The 15,788-nt window shown below is 46.6% G+C and overlaps 1 protein-coding gene and 1 long non-coding RNA gene across 4 annotated transcripts in view; both read right to left on the minus strand.

Annotated features, from left to right (window-relative positions):
- The window catches only part of LOC309609612, a 526,119-nt gene that overhangs the window by 129,194 nt on the left and 381,137 nt on the right, over nt 1-15,788 (minus strand). The gene's annotated exons all lie outside the window — the stretch shown is intronic.
- PPM1H (protein phosphatase, Mg2+/Mn2+ dependent 1H) overlaps nt 1-15,788 on the minus strand; it is a 275,787-nt gene that overhangs the window by 81,808 nt on the left and 178,191 nt on the right. For all 3 annotated transcript variants that reach the window (XM_082351253.1, XM_082351252.1, XM_082351251.1), the window contains exon 5: nt 5,776-5,860. In XM_082351253.1, coding sequence (XP_082207379.1) covers nt 5,776-5,860 — 85 coding nt within the window. The remainder of the gene's footprint in view (nt 1-5,775; nt 5,861-15,788) is intronic.

A 15,788-nucleotide genomic window follows, 5' to 3' on the forward strand; every position in this document is an offset into this window, starting at 1 on the left:
AGTTTTATGTGCCCAACTTTTTATTCAGAATGTTTTGGGGGATAGGGGCTTTAGAGTCTAAAGATCATTGATGTGTAGCAACCGCGCAGAAAGACTAATTTTTTTTTAAAGAAGAAAATGTAGGGATTCCTTCTCATGATGATTTTGTTCAGCTGTGTGGAATTCATTTTCTTAGGTCTGCATAGTAGGTTTAGCATGCCTCCATGCTAAGTTTCTGACCTCTCCCAACCTGGAATAAATAATACATCCATTTATATTCATTTTCAAAATGAGGCTCTAGAAGCGGCGAGGTTCAGTTATAAGGGCTAATGTCTTCAGAGTCCTCCTGAAGCCAGGCAGTGCTCCGAGGGCAGCCACATATAAGTTCTGCCTCTGAAACCCTGGGCAGTGCCAAATTCATGCTCTAAAATTCTCCTGGCTTCTTCATGATGCTGGTGTGATCAATGGAACCTATAGTGAATATGAAAAATGTCAACCACTTTAGCCTGCCGTTTTTTTAATTCAAGATTTTGAAACTCAAATGCAGTTTTGCAAAGGGGGGTTAAATGGGGAGAGAGGCGGGGTTGGAGTGGATTTGTCCCTGACTCAGCCGTCAGGCAAAGCAGAGCAGTGGTGAAGTTGTCTCCCTGTGACTGCAGCCAGGCTCCCGGGCTTAACAACCTGCTCTCAAGGTTAAGGGCCCTGTCCAGGTGGCAGGCCAGCCATTTTTACTCACTAGCACATATGACCCTTCCCAATTATAGCCTCTTGTCTTTTTTTTTTTTTTTTTTTTTTAATAGCCTTAGCTAAGGAAAGGCAAGGCTAGTATTTTTTTCTTTTCTTTTTTTTTTTTTTCCTTTTTATTTATTTATTTATTTATTTTTGGCTGTGTTGAGTCTTCGTTTCTGTGCGAGGGCTTTCTCTAGTTGTGGCAAGCGGGGGCCACTCTTCATCACGGTGCGCGGGCCTCTCATTATCTCAGCCTCCCTTGTTGCAGAGCATGGGCTCCAGACGCGCAGGCTCAGTAGTTGTGGCTCACGGGCCTAGCTGCTCTGCGGCATGTGGGATCTTCCCAGACCAGGGCTCAAACCCGTGTCCCCTGCATTGGCAGGCAGATTCTCAACCACTGCGCCACCAGGGAAGCCCTAGCCTCTTGTCTTAAAAGCAGGTTCAGGCTTAAGGAATATACTTCTTGGGAGATAACTCTTGAGCGTGAAAAATCCCAGAGAGCCAAGAGGTACAATGCTGTTCCCCTTGAAACATTTCCAAGCTCAGCACTAGGGAAACGGCAGACAAATCAAACCAGACTTGGTGTAGAAGGCTGCGGACAGTTCCAAGGACACCGCAAGAAATCACCTCAGATAATGTTGCACTTGTGTGTATCAAATGTGCATTTGAAACCCACTTTCATCTCTTCTGTACATTGCCCTTGATGATAAACAGCTGCAGACTTGGATTATCTACAAGGACAGACGTACATTTGAAGGTCTGATGATACCAGCACATCTTAATGTAATCAAATCAGAGTTTATAAATATGTCTAGGCAGAATGGAGGGGGAAGCCATGACTCTCACACCTCAGGGCTATAGAGGTCCCCCCTAGAGGGAGATCCATTCCTAGCTGTCACCTGAAGCAAAAGTGGGGGTGATTTCCTGGAAGCTGCAGCATCAGAGAAGTAAACGCTGCCGAGAAACGCCCACAAACCAGGCTGCTTTCCCTCCTATTTGGGCATTGACTCCATCAAAACATTCTGTCTAGCTTGGTGGACCCCCTTACATATTTTATTTCAATCACCCTGGAAACGTTAAAAAAAAAAAAAAAAAAAAAGCCCAGCGAGAAAAAAAGCAAGGCTTAGTCGTGACTCGTAGGATCATCAACTCTCCCTGACTGCTGGGGCAGAAGTGCACGGCCCCTGACCCCTCCATCGCACACCTGCCACATTCCATGTGAACAAGTCAAAACCTCAAGCCTGCTTGATTAATCACCCAGCCCAAGAATCTACAGAACAAAGTTCACATTACCCAGGGAGCTGTCTGAAGGGCCCTCTGAGGTCAGGAAGCAAGACCAAACAAAATTAATGTGCCTGCCACATCCATCATCGTGTAATCTGCTTCCAGTTCTGTAATCCCCGAACGTCTGGACTGTGCATACCAAGAACATTCCTGTTCGACGTGGATCAAAACGATTCATGTACAAAGGGCTCCGAACCCTCCCCACCTCTAAGAAAATCATTAACCATTTCTACAAGTCAAACAGCCCTGGGACTGCAGTCATCTGCTCAAACCAAGTCTCTAGGGACCTGGAAGTTTTCATGGTTCTATCATAAATGTTTCTTCAGACATCATGAAAATGAAATTTGATTTGACCTAAGAATAAGGAATACATTGTGTTAACTTTCTGGTGACGTACTAATTCATTTAGATTATGTAAAGGATACAACAGCTCTCCTTGCACAAAAGTGGTTCACAATTAGTTCAAGGGAACTGATGTTCCCCAAAAATGAATTGGTTGGATTAGATGTACCTAAAATTATAAGATACATTTTGTATTTTATGTTATCATGAGATTACTTTTCACTATGACCTCAGAACATGTAATGAATATTTCAAGAGAAGTATTCCTACACATTTCACTCAGGAGGAAAGGAGATTCAGAGACATTGTGTGAGAGACTTGAGGTCACACAGCTCTTGCTTGGGCTGGGCTGAGAGAAGTCCACATCACACTGTGTTTTCCTCTCATAATTGATATTATTTTCAAGATTTTATGCTATAAACCTCCCAATTCTCTGAAATCCATTACATAAAGATTTCACCACAAGGTTATTTTATACTACCAGTCTCCTAATGCTCTCAAATACTTCACCACGAAGATTCACATCACAGATCATGTGACTATTATTACTGGATTTCTTCATTCCAAAGCACACACTCCTAGATTCCTGATGGAATAGGAAGCTGGACAGCCAGGATATTTTATGTTTTGGTCATTTACACTCCTGTTGTCTGAGGAGAAAATTTTAGATGTAATTTCCATATAGAGTAGCCTATATGCTTCAGGAGTAAAAGGACGACAGAGAATGGGAGCAGTGTTCTCACCTTTTAGAAATTCAGGTATTAGACTCTGTTCTGGGGGCTACTAGTGTCCACTGACTGTGCAAGAGTAACATCAAAATACACAGTAATTTTAGGACCATTAGGAGTGATTCTTAAATAAACATAAAGGGACAATATCACTGAGGTGTGAAGGCCAGTAGAATCTGAAGTGGCAAGACTTTGATTCATCCAACAATAACCAAATGAGTATTATGTGCCACAAAAACTTCCACATATATTATATTACTTCCACAAATATATTATTTCACCTTTGCACCTGCCTTCTGGGGTTTTCTGTGCCCATTACTGACAGTGAAGCCGGGGCTCAGTGAAGGGCCTTGTAGAAATCACAGACGCAGTCACGTGACAAGGCTGAGCTCTGAAGCCACATGCATCTTATTCCGACCGTCCCAAAACAGACCACTGATACTGGAATCTGAATCGGAACAATGTCAGCATTCCCCTCCCTCCTTAAAAGTTAATGTTTTAAGCTCTTGGTATCATTCTTGCCACGTGAAAGTGTGAAAGTATTTCAAAATAAAAAAGTGGATCTGCTATTACTCATCGCCTTTAGCAGTAAAACAGGAAATGGTTTTTACTAAGGGTCACGGAGGTCATGGGACAGGGAGGGGCTGAGGCATGGGAGGCAAAGGCCTGGTGCCGCTGTGAGCGGTTTCAGGGGAAGGAGGGGAGGTGCTGTGTGGTAATGACCCAGACATCAATACGAACACTGGCCCCTTTAGTCAATACACCTTGATTCAGTATGAGCTCTGTGCTAGGTACTGACAACGTGAGGTCCCTAAGGTAAGGGGCCTGCCCTCCGGGACTCAGTCTGGAAGGGGACACGGAACTTGGAAAAAGCAATACAATACCACACGCTGACAGCCAGGCTGTGGGCTTCCACAGGGCGCTGTGTGAGCACCGGGGACTGGCCCCCTGCGAGGGGTAGGGGACACGTCCTAGAGGAAGCGACATTTCTTTTGGGGTCTCAAAGTATGAGGAGGAGTTTTCCCGGCAGACACAAAGGGAAGGGCTCTCCAGGCAGAGCATATTTCCAAAGGCATGGAGATCGGAGAGATCACAGTGTGTCCTGGAAATGGAAGACGGTTGGTTCTCCGTGGCTGCAGCCGGGCTGCACTGTGTCACTGGTGAGGGCAGCGAAGAGATGATGCTGGAGAGGCGGGCGGGGGGCCCAATTCTGGGTCTGCCTTCTGTATACTGCGGGGAGCCACAGGTTTTTAGGGAAGAGAGTGACAAGATCTATGTGATGATCACGTGGTGCGGGGGGGCTTTGTGGAAGATGGACTGGAGAGAGCCAGCCAGGTGGCAAGGAGGCCGGGCGCTATGAACTCTACTTGGAAGGGACCCTCGCAGCTCTGAGGTCCTCGGTGGCCCTCTGGTCTAGCTCTCTACTTTATAAGTGCCAGACCAAGGTCTGGAAAGGTTAAGAGACTTGCAACAAAGCGACCCAGCTGGTGCCTAAGGATGGGAGCAGGACGAGGTCCTGCCGGCAGCAGCCGGTCCCTTCCCCCTGCCTGGATGGCCAAAGAAAGTGAAAGGCTCTAACATCTGGGCCCCCCGGAGGGGCTTCAAGTTTATCTGCTTGAAAGTAGCAACAGATACGTTGGAAAAATAACAGCAGTAAAAGAGTGAAGAAACGTTTTTACCTTGGCTTTGGATTCCTGTTGTCTTATGGACCAGGTAAGTACCAAAAGCAACACAGCTTCGCTACTGAGTAAAACCAACACAACACAGTCAAGGGAATTGAGGGAAGTGCACAACTTCTTGCTAAATCAGCCAAAGTCATCAAATCCTGACTGTTCCCACATGCTGGAATTCAGAGACGTGAGCGAAGTCCTTTTGGAGTAGGCTGGATCAGTTCTTTCCTAAGAGCAGGCGGTCACTACCTTAGCCTTGTCGTCTAAAAAGAAAGCCAGTTGGCAAGAAAACATTTCATCCGCAGAACTACTATTCACAGCTAGTGCCGAAAGATGCCCACTGCAAAGTAATCCTGGATGATCATCGTTGTAGAACTGAAAGCCTAAGCCTAACACCCTACCCCTGGAGTTTGAGGGCAGGGAATACTCTGTTTTTCAGAAAGCTCAAATTTTCGAAGAAGCAAAAATTCTCAAGATCTGAAAAACTGAGCAGCCCTCCTAGAGCCCTCTCATCATTTCACTCCGAAGAGGGAAATCTAACATGGAGAATTTATTTTCAGGGTAGACACAGATTTTCTGCATTTCTCCCAAAGGGCCCCTGAGACTTCACATCGGAGCAGGAAGTCATGGTGTGTCATCAGACTCTGGGGGCTGCCACCCTGCTCACACGAGATTCAGACTCGTCTGAACCCTCTGGTTGAGTTAAAGTGAGTGGCAGGCCTGGGGAAAACGTACCAGCATTCTTTACCACCACATTTTGTATTGTACATACCAAGCCATTAAAGGAAACAGAGCATGCCATGTCTTTGATCGGTCACAGATGGGAGGAAACCAGCCACAATAATAAATGCACGGAGGTGGGGTGTGTCGTCACACACGGAGCCAGGATGTGTGATCCAGGAGGTGCGTATGGGGGTGTTAATGCCATATGTCGTTTTACTGCTGTGGGCCTGCTCCCAGGTCAATAGCAACATGTTCCTCCAAAACAGCTCCGACGCCAGCCCTGACGCCGCGGCACTCTGCCAGACCTACGTGACTCTTACCAGGTACTGAAGTCGCTGGCGCTCAGTCTCAGGGGTGAATTCCGAAGACATGGGGATGATCTCTCCATTTCTGAGGATTATGGCCCTGAAATGGTGAAAATGCATGTCAGCAGCCAATCTCATAAGTACCTCGATTCTGTCATAACTCCATAGCTTAGTTCAGAATACACCTGAAACTCTCAGAGGATCCTTTTTCCTCTGACTTGCACAGCAAAGCTCGGTGTTACCAACTCACCACACTGTAAGTATCTTTAAGAGCATGACATTCTCGTTAGCGCATGTTTACTTGTTCTGCTAGGTTAATACCCAGCACCAAGTATAATACTTGGCACGTAATAGATGGTCAGTGAATAAATGAATGAATCAATGAATGATGCCCAGAGGCTCACTCTAGACTAGTGCTCTCCAGTGGAACTGTGTGTGATCATTAAAACTTGTGTTTTAATCTGTGCAGTCCAACATGGCAGCAACCAGCCTCATGTGGGTACTGAGCATTTGAATCACGGTGAGTGCAAGCTGAGAAACTGAATTTTTAATTTTATTTAATTTTAATTCATTTAGCTTTAAGTTAAGCAGTCACAAGAGGGCTAGTGTAGTAGACAGTGCAGCTCCAGATCCTCGTTACTCAGTGTCTGTGAGCCAGCAGCTTGTTAGAAATGCAGACCCTCGGGTTCCACCGCAGACTTCCTGTATCGGAATCTGCATTGCCGTAAGATGCCCAGGGAATTCAGAGGCAGAGGCACGTTAAAAGCTAAGAACACCGGACCTAGGCTCCTGAGTTTCTACGGTAATATCCTGGGTCCAGGAAAACCACTCTTATCTCATCTTAAAGCTCAGGAAATTCACATACTCTCCAAAATGTGCCCAACAGCTACTGCCGACTCCGGGACTTTTGAGAGAACAGAGTTCCCCAAAGCAGACGCCTAAAAGAGGAGTTGCCGGATTGATAACTGTGGAGCAACCTTCCCTAAGCCTGTTCTCGGTGGAGCCTCCTATGCTCAGACCTTGTTCCGCAGTGGTCCCTGCAGCCGCTTGCCAGCTATCGATCAGTTGTGGCGGAAGGCTGCCATTTCTACGACAAATCCAAGTGGCTAGGGGAACTGCATTCTGTTCGAACCACAAAGCTCCTGGTATCAGGGAGCCAGAGACCTGGGGACCCAGCACACTTCTCTGTGAAGAGCCACAAGCACGGGGAATACCATCAATGAGCTCGGCTCTGGGTGGATGTCTCACTCACATGGGGAGGCTGCATTTTTTTGTGCCAAGAAGCCCCGGGCACCCCTCCCTCCCACTGCAGAGGCAGGCAGTCCTGACTTGGCAACGATCCCTATAAATGGCTGCAGCTGCTCGACCCCCTCCCCTGCTAACCCCTCACCACCCATGCCCAGTTGCTGCTGTCATAGAAACTAGTGGAGGGGGGCAGGCAAGGGAGGAGATGACAATAAAAATCTTGGGGGCCTTAGAGAATTTATGGATCTAGGAGAAAAATGGTGGAAGCTGTAAGAAAACGGAAAAATTTTGCGGGGGCTGACCCTGGGAAGAGGGTGGCTCTTGCTGTAATACTCGTATCACTTCTTTTATTATGCTGCCGAAAATAGGACAAATTAAAGATTCCTTGTTATAAACCCAGAGTCACTTGTAAAATGCAACCACCTCCCCCAACCCCAAGAAAGGTGATATCCACCATTCACAAATCAGTGTGAGTTAATTGAAATTGTCTTTGTCCTACTTATCAGCTGAGAAGAACTGTAATAAGAGTAGGGGTTTTGATAGAGGCTGGAGAAACTTGGAGAACTTGAAAGGAGGGGTCAGGAAGGTCAAGGTTAGGGCCTAATCTTCAAGTAGCAAGAAGGCCCCAGAGAATGTGGGGCACTAGAGCAAAAGGCATTATGCAGTAAATTCCCACAGCAATCTGCTGTTTCAAAATTTTGCTAAAAGCTAGTCTTAATTCTTTTCCCTCCCTTTTCCTACGTGGCCCCTGAATTCCAGCTTCCAGGCTCAGACTAAGAAAGGTGGGTATCCGGGAGGGAAGTAAATGATCACGGTAAGAGGAGGAAGGAAGGGACGGTGGACGATGGGGGGTCAGGCAGCGTGGGCCTGTGGGGAGGAGCCAACCAGACCACGCAAGAGCCTCTTCCAGGACCTAAGCGTCAGGAGGTCGGGGGCCTGGTCTGTTTTGTTCACTCTCATATTCCAGATGCTTGGTATCTTGCCTGTCACCTAGCAGGAGCCCCATGAATATTAATTGAATATAAGAACAGATGAGGGAACTTAGGAGAAGCTTTGCCTTGAGTCTGAGGGAGGAAGAGAGCAGAACTAGGAGGGAGCGGATGTGCGCTTACACAAGGAGAGTTGGGTGGACGTCACAGAGCCGAGGGGGCCTTCGCCTGGAATCGCACCTGCTCCCTCAGCCATCTCTTCCTCTTCTCCTCCTGACCAGGTGAGTACATCCATCACTTCCAACCCCGGAGTCTTCCCTACGTCAGTTATTCCCTCTGCATTCCCTACCTCTCTCTCTACTGGCTTTCCTGCCACACTCAAAACACTTTGTGTTGAAAATCAAACAAAACAGAAACCGAAACGAAAACCGAACAAACAATACTCTCCTCATCTGAAACCCACTTTCAGGGTCCTTTCCCCTTTCTTTCCTCCTAAACCAAGGTTTACACATGCATTACACATTAACGTACACATTAATCTACATTCAGGGGCTCTACTTCCTCACCTCCCACCGATCCCTCAAATACAGGTAAATTCGTTTCTTGCACCTCTCTCTACCTGACTGTTCTCACCAGTCCCCGAACGGCCTCTTTGCTGCTACACCCCCTGACCATGGCCTCATTCCCAGCTTCCTAGGCAGCATGTGTCGGTCCCTCCCGACCCCAGCTTCTGGGACACTGCTCCTCCTGGTCTCCCTCCGACCTCCCAGGACACTCCTCTCAGACTCCCCTGGGGTTGCGGGCTGCCATTCAGTCTCTCTACCCCCTCCCTGGGTGCTCGCTTCCCAACCCTGTAACCCCCAAGATTTGGTTTAGAGGCCTCTCCTACGTGCTCTGTTAGCCTGGTGCCCCTAATATGGGACACACCCTGTTCTGTCACTCATTGCTTAACTGTCCGCCTTCCAGGCTGGCCCATAAGCTCCTAAGGCGAGAACCACGTCCGTCCTGCTCACGCCGAGGCCCCACTACTGTGCACAGACCCAGGCAGTTACAAGCAGTACTGGCTACAGAATTTCTAGGGTCCGGGCCAAATAAAAATGCAGGTCCTCTCGTTCAAAAATTAATGAGAATTTCAAGACTGTGATGGCAGAACATTAAGGCAAATGTGGCGGCCTGCAAAGGTCACAACCCCATGAAGCAGGCCCTGACTGTGCGCCCTTAATATTTACTGGACGAATCGATGGCTTCAACCATGACATATGCCGATGATTCCAAACATCCTTTCCGGCCCACACGTCTCTGCTGTGCTCCAGCCTGGAACAGCCAACTGCCAACAAATATTCACTTGGATACTCACTGGCGTCTCAGACTCGACGTGTTTCAGCCTTAATGATTCTGCCCCACCACACCCCAAAATCTGTCCTTCCAGCAGCCCCTGTCTCAGGGGACAGCATCCCTTTCCAGCAGGGGGCGGGGGGGGTATTCCAGAAGCCATCTCACTTTTCTCCCTCTACACATGCAAACAGGCAGCAATCCTGCAGAGTTTATCCCCTCAGTAGCATGAGAATCTGTCCCTTTCCTTGGTTTCTTCTGTTAGTGCCTGGGTTCAGGCCGCATCAGAGCTTGTCTGCCTGACTCAGGAGCTCTGTTCCCCAGGGTCACCAAGATGATTTAAAAGCATTACTCGCATCACGTCAGATCCCCTACTGCAAGCCCCTGGGTGCCTTCCCAGCATTTCCACTTTCCTTCATTATCTGGGTTTTGCCTGTATTTCTGGTTTCAGTCTCACACTTGCTCTCCCTTCTTCTGGCCAACTGATTCCTCTCTGAGAGTCAGTCCAGGAGAATGCCCTCCTGGTCTACCTTCGATGCCCCTTCTCCGTGACCCCGTGGGGTCGCGTGCCTGGTGTACCACAGCCCTTACCAGTCTCACCGAGACGGCTGGCCTCTGTGGCTGTCTCTAACTACCTGAGGATGTCTTCTGGGCAGAGCCTAAGCCCTGGTTTCTGAATCTCCAGCACTCAGTGTGTGGCCTGTGACAGACACGCAATAACTATTTGCTGAGGGATAAGCGACTAAATGGATGAAGAGTGAGCTGGACTTGGGTGGATGAACAGACGTGTCCAGAAGTGAAGGCCCCAAATAAGACTTCTCTTAATAACATGATCTGTAACTGTCTGTCTACAGCCTGAGCCCTCAAAAATCCACATGCCTTTTCACTGGTTTTACAAAAAGACAATGGACCCAAAAGGATGTTGTTGTTCTGGCTGAATCACCACTGAAAAGTAACTCAAAAGATAAGGGAAAACTAGGCAGGGCCCCTGTCCTCAGTGGGCAGGGGAGGGAGAATACAGCCACCGCTATGTTTACTCTGTTTTTGCATTTCAAATTCGTACACAACGAGGTATCGGCATTCAACTCCAATGTTCACTGCTGGGGTAACCCTACCTAATTACTTTCATAAATAGATCATTATATCTAAGTCCACTTATGTACAGAACATTCTTCACTTCTGTTTGAACTACCGAGTTTTTCCTTTATGAGACACCCATGGATTAAAGAATGACAGCAAGTCTGGCAGCCAAACTTTCCAGTCCCTGCATCATGATGCCTCTTCCTATGTGATTCCCGGCTTCCTTTTGATCTTTCTCTCTTTCATCCCTCTGATCTAGGGATCAATTTGTCAGAGAGCTGGTCTCCAATCTGGAGTAGGGCAGTGAGAGGAAGGGGTTTCAAAGGGAACAGAGTGCATATGAAGGCTGTACTAAACAACCAATAAAGTAGAGAAATGCCTTTAAAGCTACATTCTCTCATCATAGGATCCTTATAGACTTCATATCTTCTACTTCATTATTTTATGAAATGTTTTTACTAAACATGGAAAAAAAAGCTATAGAGCAGCGAGTGTCAAGGAGGGTTAGGCACATGCCCTGACCTTTCTTCTGGGGCCTCAGGTCCAGACCTGTGGATATGACTGTGGTCAGTATGACATTTCATTCACCTACTCAGTGTTTGGCCAGAGACTAGGTGAGGGAGTCACCAGGGGTTGGGTGATTTCACCAACTAGCAACCACTTCCCACCTGGCATCCCATACCATACAGAGGTGGTGGTTCCTGAGCATATTCTGCAAAGTTAAGGCTAGCCTTTCATTTACAGAGACTAACTGAAATACACATGCTTTAACTTCTTACCCAGTCTAAGAGACGGAGCAGTATTCGTAACACGGCGAATGATAAGGTTTAACGTCAACTGCAAGGATGGGAAAAGAGGAGGTAAAGCAAAAACACTGATAGTTTTTAAACCCCACCCCCCATATGAGGCACATGACAGGATAAGGGCAATTTATTCCTAACTGATGAGAAATTTGAGTTCAGAGAACAGGTGCTAGAAAATTCTGCTACTTATATCCTTGAATGTCACAATTTGGAGTCAAAAAGATTTACTTTTTGTTCCCCAAGCTGGTCAGAACGTAAACTGGTCAAGAGAAAAATAAAGGGCCAAATAGGATGCTCATTTCAGATATTCTCTCAATTTTACAGTTTCTCTTAAGGAGATCACACTAACTCCTGTTAAATCCCGTCTCAGAGCAGGAGTGATACTTTCCAAAGGCATCTGACAAACAAGCAAAAGAAAAAAAAAACAATAAAAAATGTGATTAGGCAACTGACCAGAAGGGAAAATGCAAATGTTCAATAAACATATGAAAAGAAGCTCTACCTCACTGGTCCAGGAAGAGGTAAATTAAAGTAAAAGTAATGTAATTTTTGCTCATCAGATTGGCAAACATCTATTGAAAACATTAACAATATATAATAGTTCTCATAAGGTGAGGGGAAAAAGTCATTCTCGTAATTAAAGGGAACATAGATTGTTATACTTTTTAAATCTCTTAAAATTGTAACTCCATAAAAAAATGGTTCAGCCACCCTACTGTGGGGAATATATCCTAAAGAAATGAAAGGTTCATTACAAGTCAACAATTCATATTTGACATTACTTGTTGTGGCAAAGACTGGAAACAGTATGAATGTTTATCAAAAGGGGGAATTGTTGAATGGATTGGTGTGTAATCTATAATATGTTACACAGTCACTTAAAAAGTTAAGTCTGTTTTGTGACCTGCAGGTATCCATGATGTATTGTTAAGAAAAGCACGTTGCAGAGTAATAATATGTGGAATAATCCCATTTTTATAAAAACAAAAACTATATATAGATACCCAATATACACGAAGTATCTGATTCCAGGCCAAAATCCTATGTGTGCTCCTTCAGGCTCTGCAAAGGCTCTACCGGGCAGGCCTGCGGGGAAGCTGCCCTCCCCACCGCTGGTGCCCAGCCAGGGCTCTGCAGTCTCTGAGGGGAGCTGCAGGCCACGGCTCCCTCTCTCCACCCATTTACATACTTTTCTGCCTACCCAGGTCACATTTACATACTTTTCTGCCTACCCAGCCTAGGCACCTCTACCAGGAGTCTTGGCTAAGATACTTTTCCCCACTCTGACTCAGCACTTTTCCACTCCTACTCCTTCCCCTTCTCCACCACCTACCTGCCATCCCACCCCCATCCCTTGGTCCAAAGGCACAGCCTTTTGTTCAGAGCTCCTCAACACCTAGAAGATTCCTCCCGCCCTGCTGCATGTCATCACCTGACCCTGGCCCGGTGCCCTTGTGTGCGGAAAACGCAACACTTTGCTTTCTCTTTGCCTCTTGCCTGCACTATCAGAGAGTGAATAAGGCTGTCACTGTACTAACTGGCCACCTGGCCACCTGGCTGTCTGATAATATAAATTATGTTTGAATGAGTAGGGAGAAAGGCATGGAAGTGGGAGAGAAAGTTAATTTTCCTTTACATATCTTTGTATGGTTTGACTTACAGGAATCGTGAAACATTCCTTTTGTAAATTCTGAAGAGGAATTTATTTGCCCAGATTTGGCTGCATATTCACAAAAGGCCCGGAATCCTACTAAATGCTAATTCATCTTTGTAGCACTACCAGTCTTCGTGAACCCTGGTGGGACCCAAGCATTAAGTGACCACAGAATTCTTCCTGGGGCCCAAACGTCTCTCAGAGCTCAGGTGCGACTGCAAAACTCTCCTGTAGCTGCACCAGAAGCCACTAACTAAGAAGCCAGTGGCAGAATTTTGTTATAAAAATGAGAACTGGTTAAGACCAAAAATGTCTGTACCTTCTTCTATCACTTGTGTTCTAAGAGGAGACCCACAGAAGTAGGTTCAGAACTGCCAATCACGCTCACAAATGAAAACGGCAGAAAGACGTTCTGAATGAAGAATGAATGGGGTGACTCGAGGATTCATCAGCCCCTCCCCTGGATGGCTAGATTCCATTTATTTTAGGCGTACAGAAGGGTCTGTGCATATGTAATCCTCCCCTTCCTGCCACAGCCTGGGCATTCTGAACTACCCTGACACACACGTTTCTCTGAGGACCTAAGAACCTGAAACTATGCCTCTTAGGCACTGACAGTATGCATCCGTGTAATACTTTTTTTCATTGGCCACAGGGAAATTTTCAGTGTGTTAAATCAGTGACACTTTGATAAGGCAAAAACAAAACAAAACATCCCCCACTGCCCCACCTCAATGACTGCATCCACTGCCTGTGAGCTGCCTACCACCACACGACTTGCAGAGTTCAAGGCCGAGGCAGCCATCCAGGGGTTTGGATGTGGCCGTGGGATGGGAGAGGCACTTCCCCTTAGAGATCACTGCTGGGAGTAAGCGGAGCAGGAGGGAGCAAACAGCCAGCTACACTTCCTACTGCTTAGAAGACATCTCCCTCTTTCCAGGGCAAGCAGAACTCAACATATACTGGTGAGTGTTGTGGGCAATGTGCTGTAGCTTATGTTCACAGCTACGCTCTGGAATGGTCTCACGGTGTACAACACCCTCTTGGAGTGTTTCAGAAAGTTCCCCCTAGCCCCAGGACACTACTAGCTTTGAATAGTAGAGGCTCATTCACACACCCTCCTTTCCAGCCTTCAGTGAAACGAGACCACGTTGCCTCGGTGCGCTGCACAGCTCTTACGTCATCGGCTGTGACTATCGAGAAAGCTTCAGATTCAAGCAAAGGAGCAACACACTGAAGTTTTAAGAGGAAGTCTGGAGAATGCTGGAGGACAAATGCAGGAGAACTCCAGCCAGCACTTCCTTTCTGTGAGCCTCAGGAAGCTTAGAAGCCAGTGCTCTGCCTAGGGCACTGCAGAGCAGACCACCTGTCAGCCCTCCTGCCTCCTCAAGGTAAAAACTTCGGCCTTAAGACCAAACAAAATACTAAAATTCACAAGTGGTTTTGCAAATAGGTACTATGTAAACTTGGTATAAGGACAATTAATGAGCATATAGGCTTTCAGCCTCAATAGAAGGTCCAAGAGGCACAAAGAATGGGGAAAAATTAATATATATATATATATATCCCTTATATACATAGATTTAAAGTTATAGATGTAGATTATATACAATATAGATATATTTATGTATAAAAATCTCCACATATAAATCTCCATTTATAAACATTACATATATTCATATATATATGAAAATCTCCAAGCTTAAAGGTAGAATCTCTCTGCAGAGCTGAAATGGAAAAGAACTTCAAAATCGCCAGGCTGCTGGACTTGAGAGGCAGTTAATAGTGTCCAGCAGGCCAGTCTCCACGGAGGGAAAGGTTAAGTAAGATGAAAGTCAGGGCTCAAGCTCACTCCTGAAGGCAGCATCCAAACCAAGTTGCGTCACTTTGCCATACCCCTTGGTTTCTTCCCTGTGCAGCACAGGAACTGCTGGCCGGCAAAGCAAAGTGCTCTGGGGCTAGTGTTTGCAAGAGTCCAGGTAGCACAGAACTTCATTCCCATCTCAAGCAGTCAAGCGGCCAGCCAGTCCTGCAGCACGGAAACCGCCCACATGTGTAGCAAAGGGTGCGTGAGTGTACGACATACAGGAGGAATCTTTCTGGGTTGTGGTAAGTTCTGCCAGTTTACATGGGAGGTTGTAATGGGAAAGACAAAGCACTACTGTGGGGCAACGGCCGATGTCAGGCCCTCTCTCTGCTCAGAAAGTCCACAGCGCTGAGGGGTACCTGTCCATGTGCCCCATCGCTGGTAGTGAGGTGGTGTGGTGGCACTGGCTTGGGAACCAGAACTTGTAGGTGCCAGCCCCACCTTAGGTTAATCGCTAGCTCTGGGTCTTGGTGTCCTTGCCAATAAAAAGAAGGGGTAAGGACAAGGCACCTCCCAGGTCTAAATTTCAGTGATTCTGAAAATAAGCCGAATGTCTGCAGAGTGGAGAAATACGAACAAATTACTACAGCTACTACTTTCCCTCTCAGGAGGAGGTAATCCCCCAAATTTAGATTCTCATAAATATAAACCAATACAGAAGTGCCAGGATGGGAGAAGTCACCCTTAGTGCTTCTTTTAAACCATAAAGGACAAGGAGCCCATTATCCAGCAAGCCCCCCGATGTACTTTCACTGTTGTCACCAGTCCCCTTGGAACGCAAAGCTGCAAACAAAAGGCATCTCTGACCTGATTCCATTACACGCTTTTTCAGCTGAAAGTGATTCGAAACGCAACATTAAACTGCACATTTTCCAGAATGGAGGAGAAAACCTGGTACAAGGTGACAAAGAGCAACCATTCAGAAAACCTGTTTTGACAGCGCGTATCAATTCCGAAGTACAGGGAGGAGGCATCCATTTTGTCAAAAAGCATCAGACCTTGTGAACCCTCTTCAGATGCAGCAGAAGCATCTGTCTCCTTCAGAAGTACTAGAAATGTGTCGATGGAAAAGAAAGCAGGGCAGCTGATGGAGTAAGCTGGGGTTACCACCATCAGAC

Source organism: Balaenoptera borealis (assembly GCF_965194805.1).
Source record: "Balaenoptera borealis genome assembly, chromosome: 13".
NCBI classification, from domain to species: domain Eukaryota; kingdom Metazoa; phylum Chordata; class Mammalia; order Artiodactyla; family Balaenopteridae; genus Balaenoptera; species Balaenoptera borealis.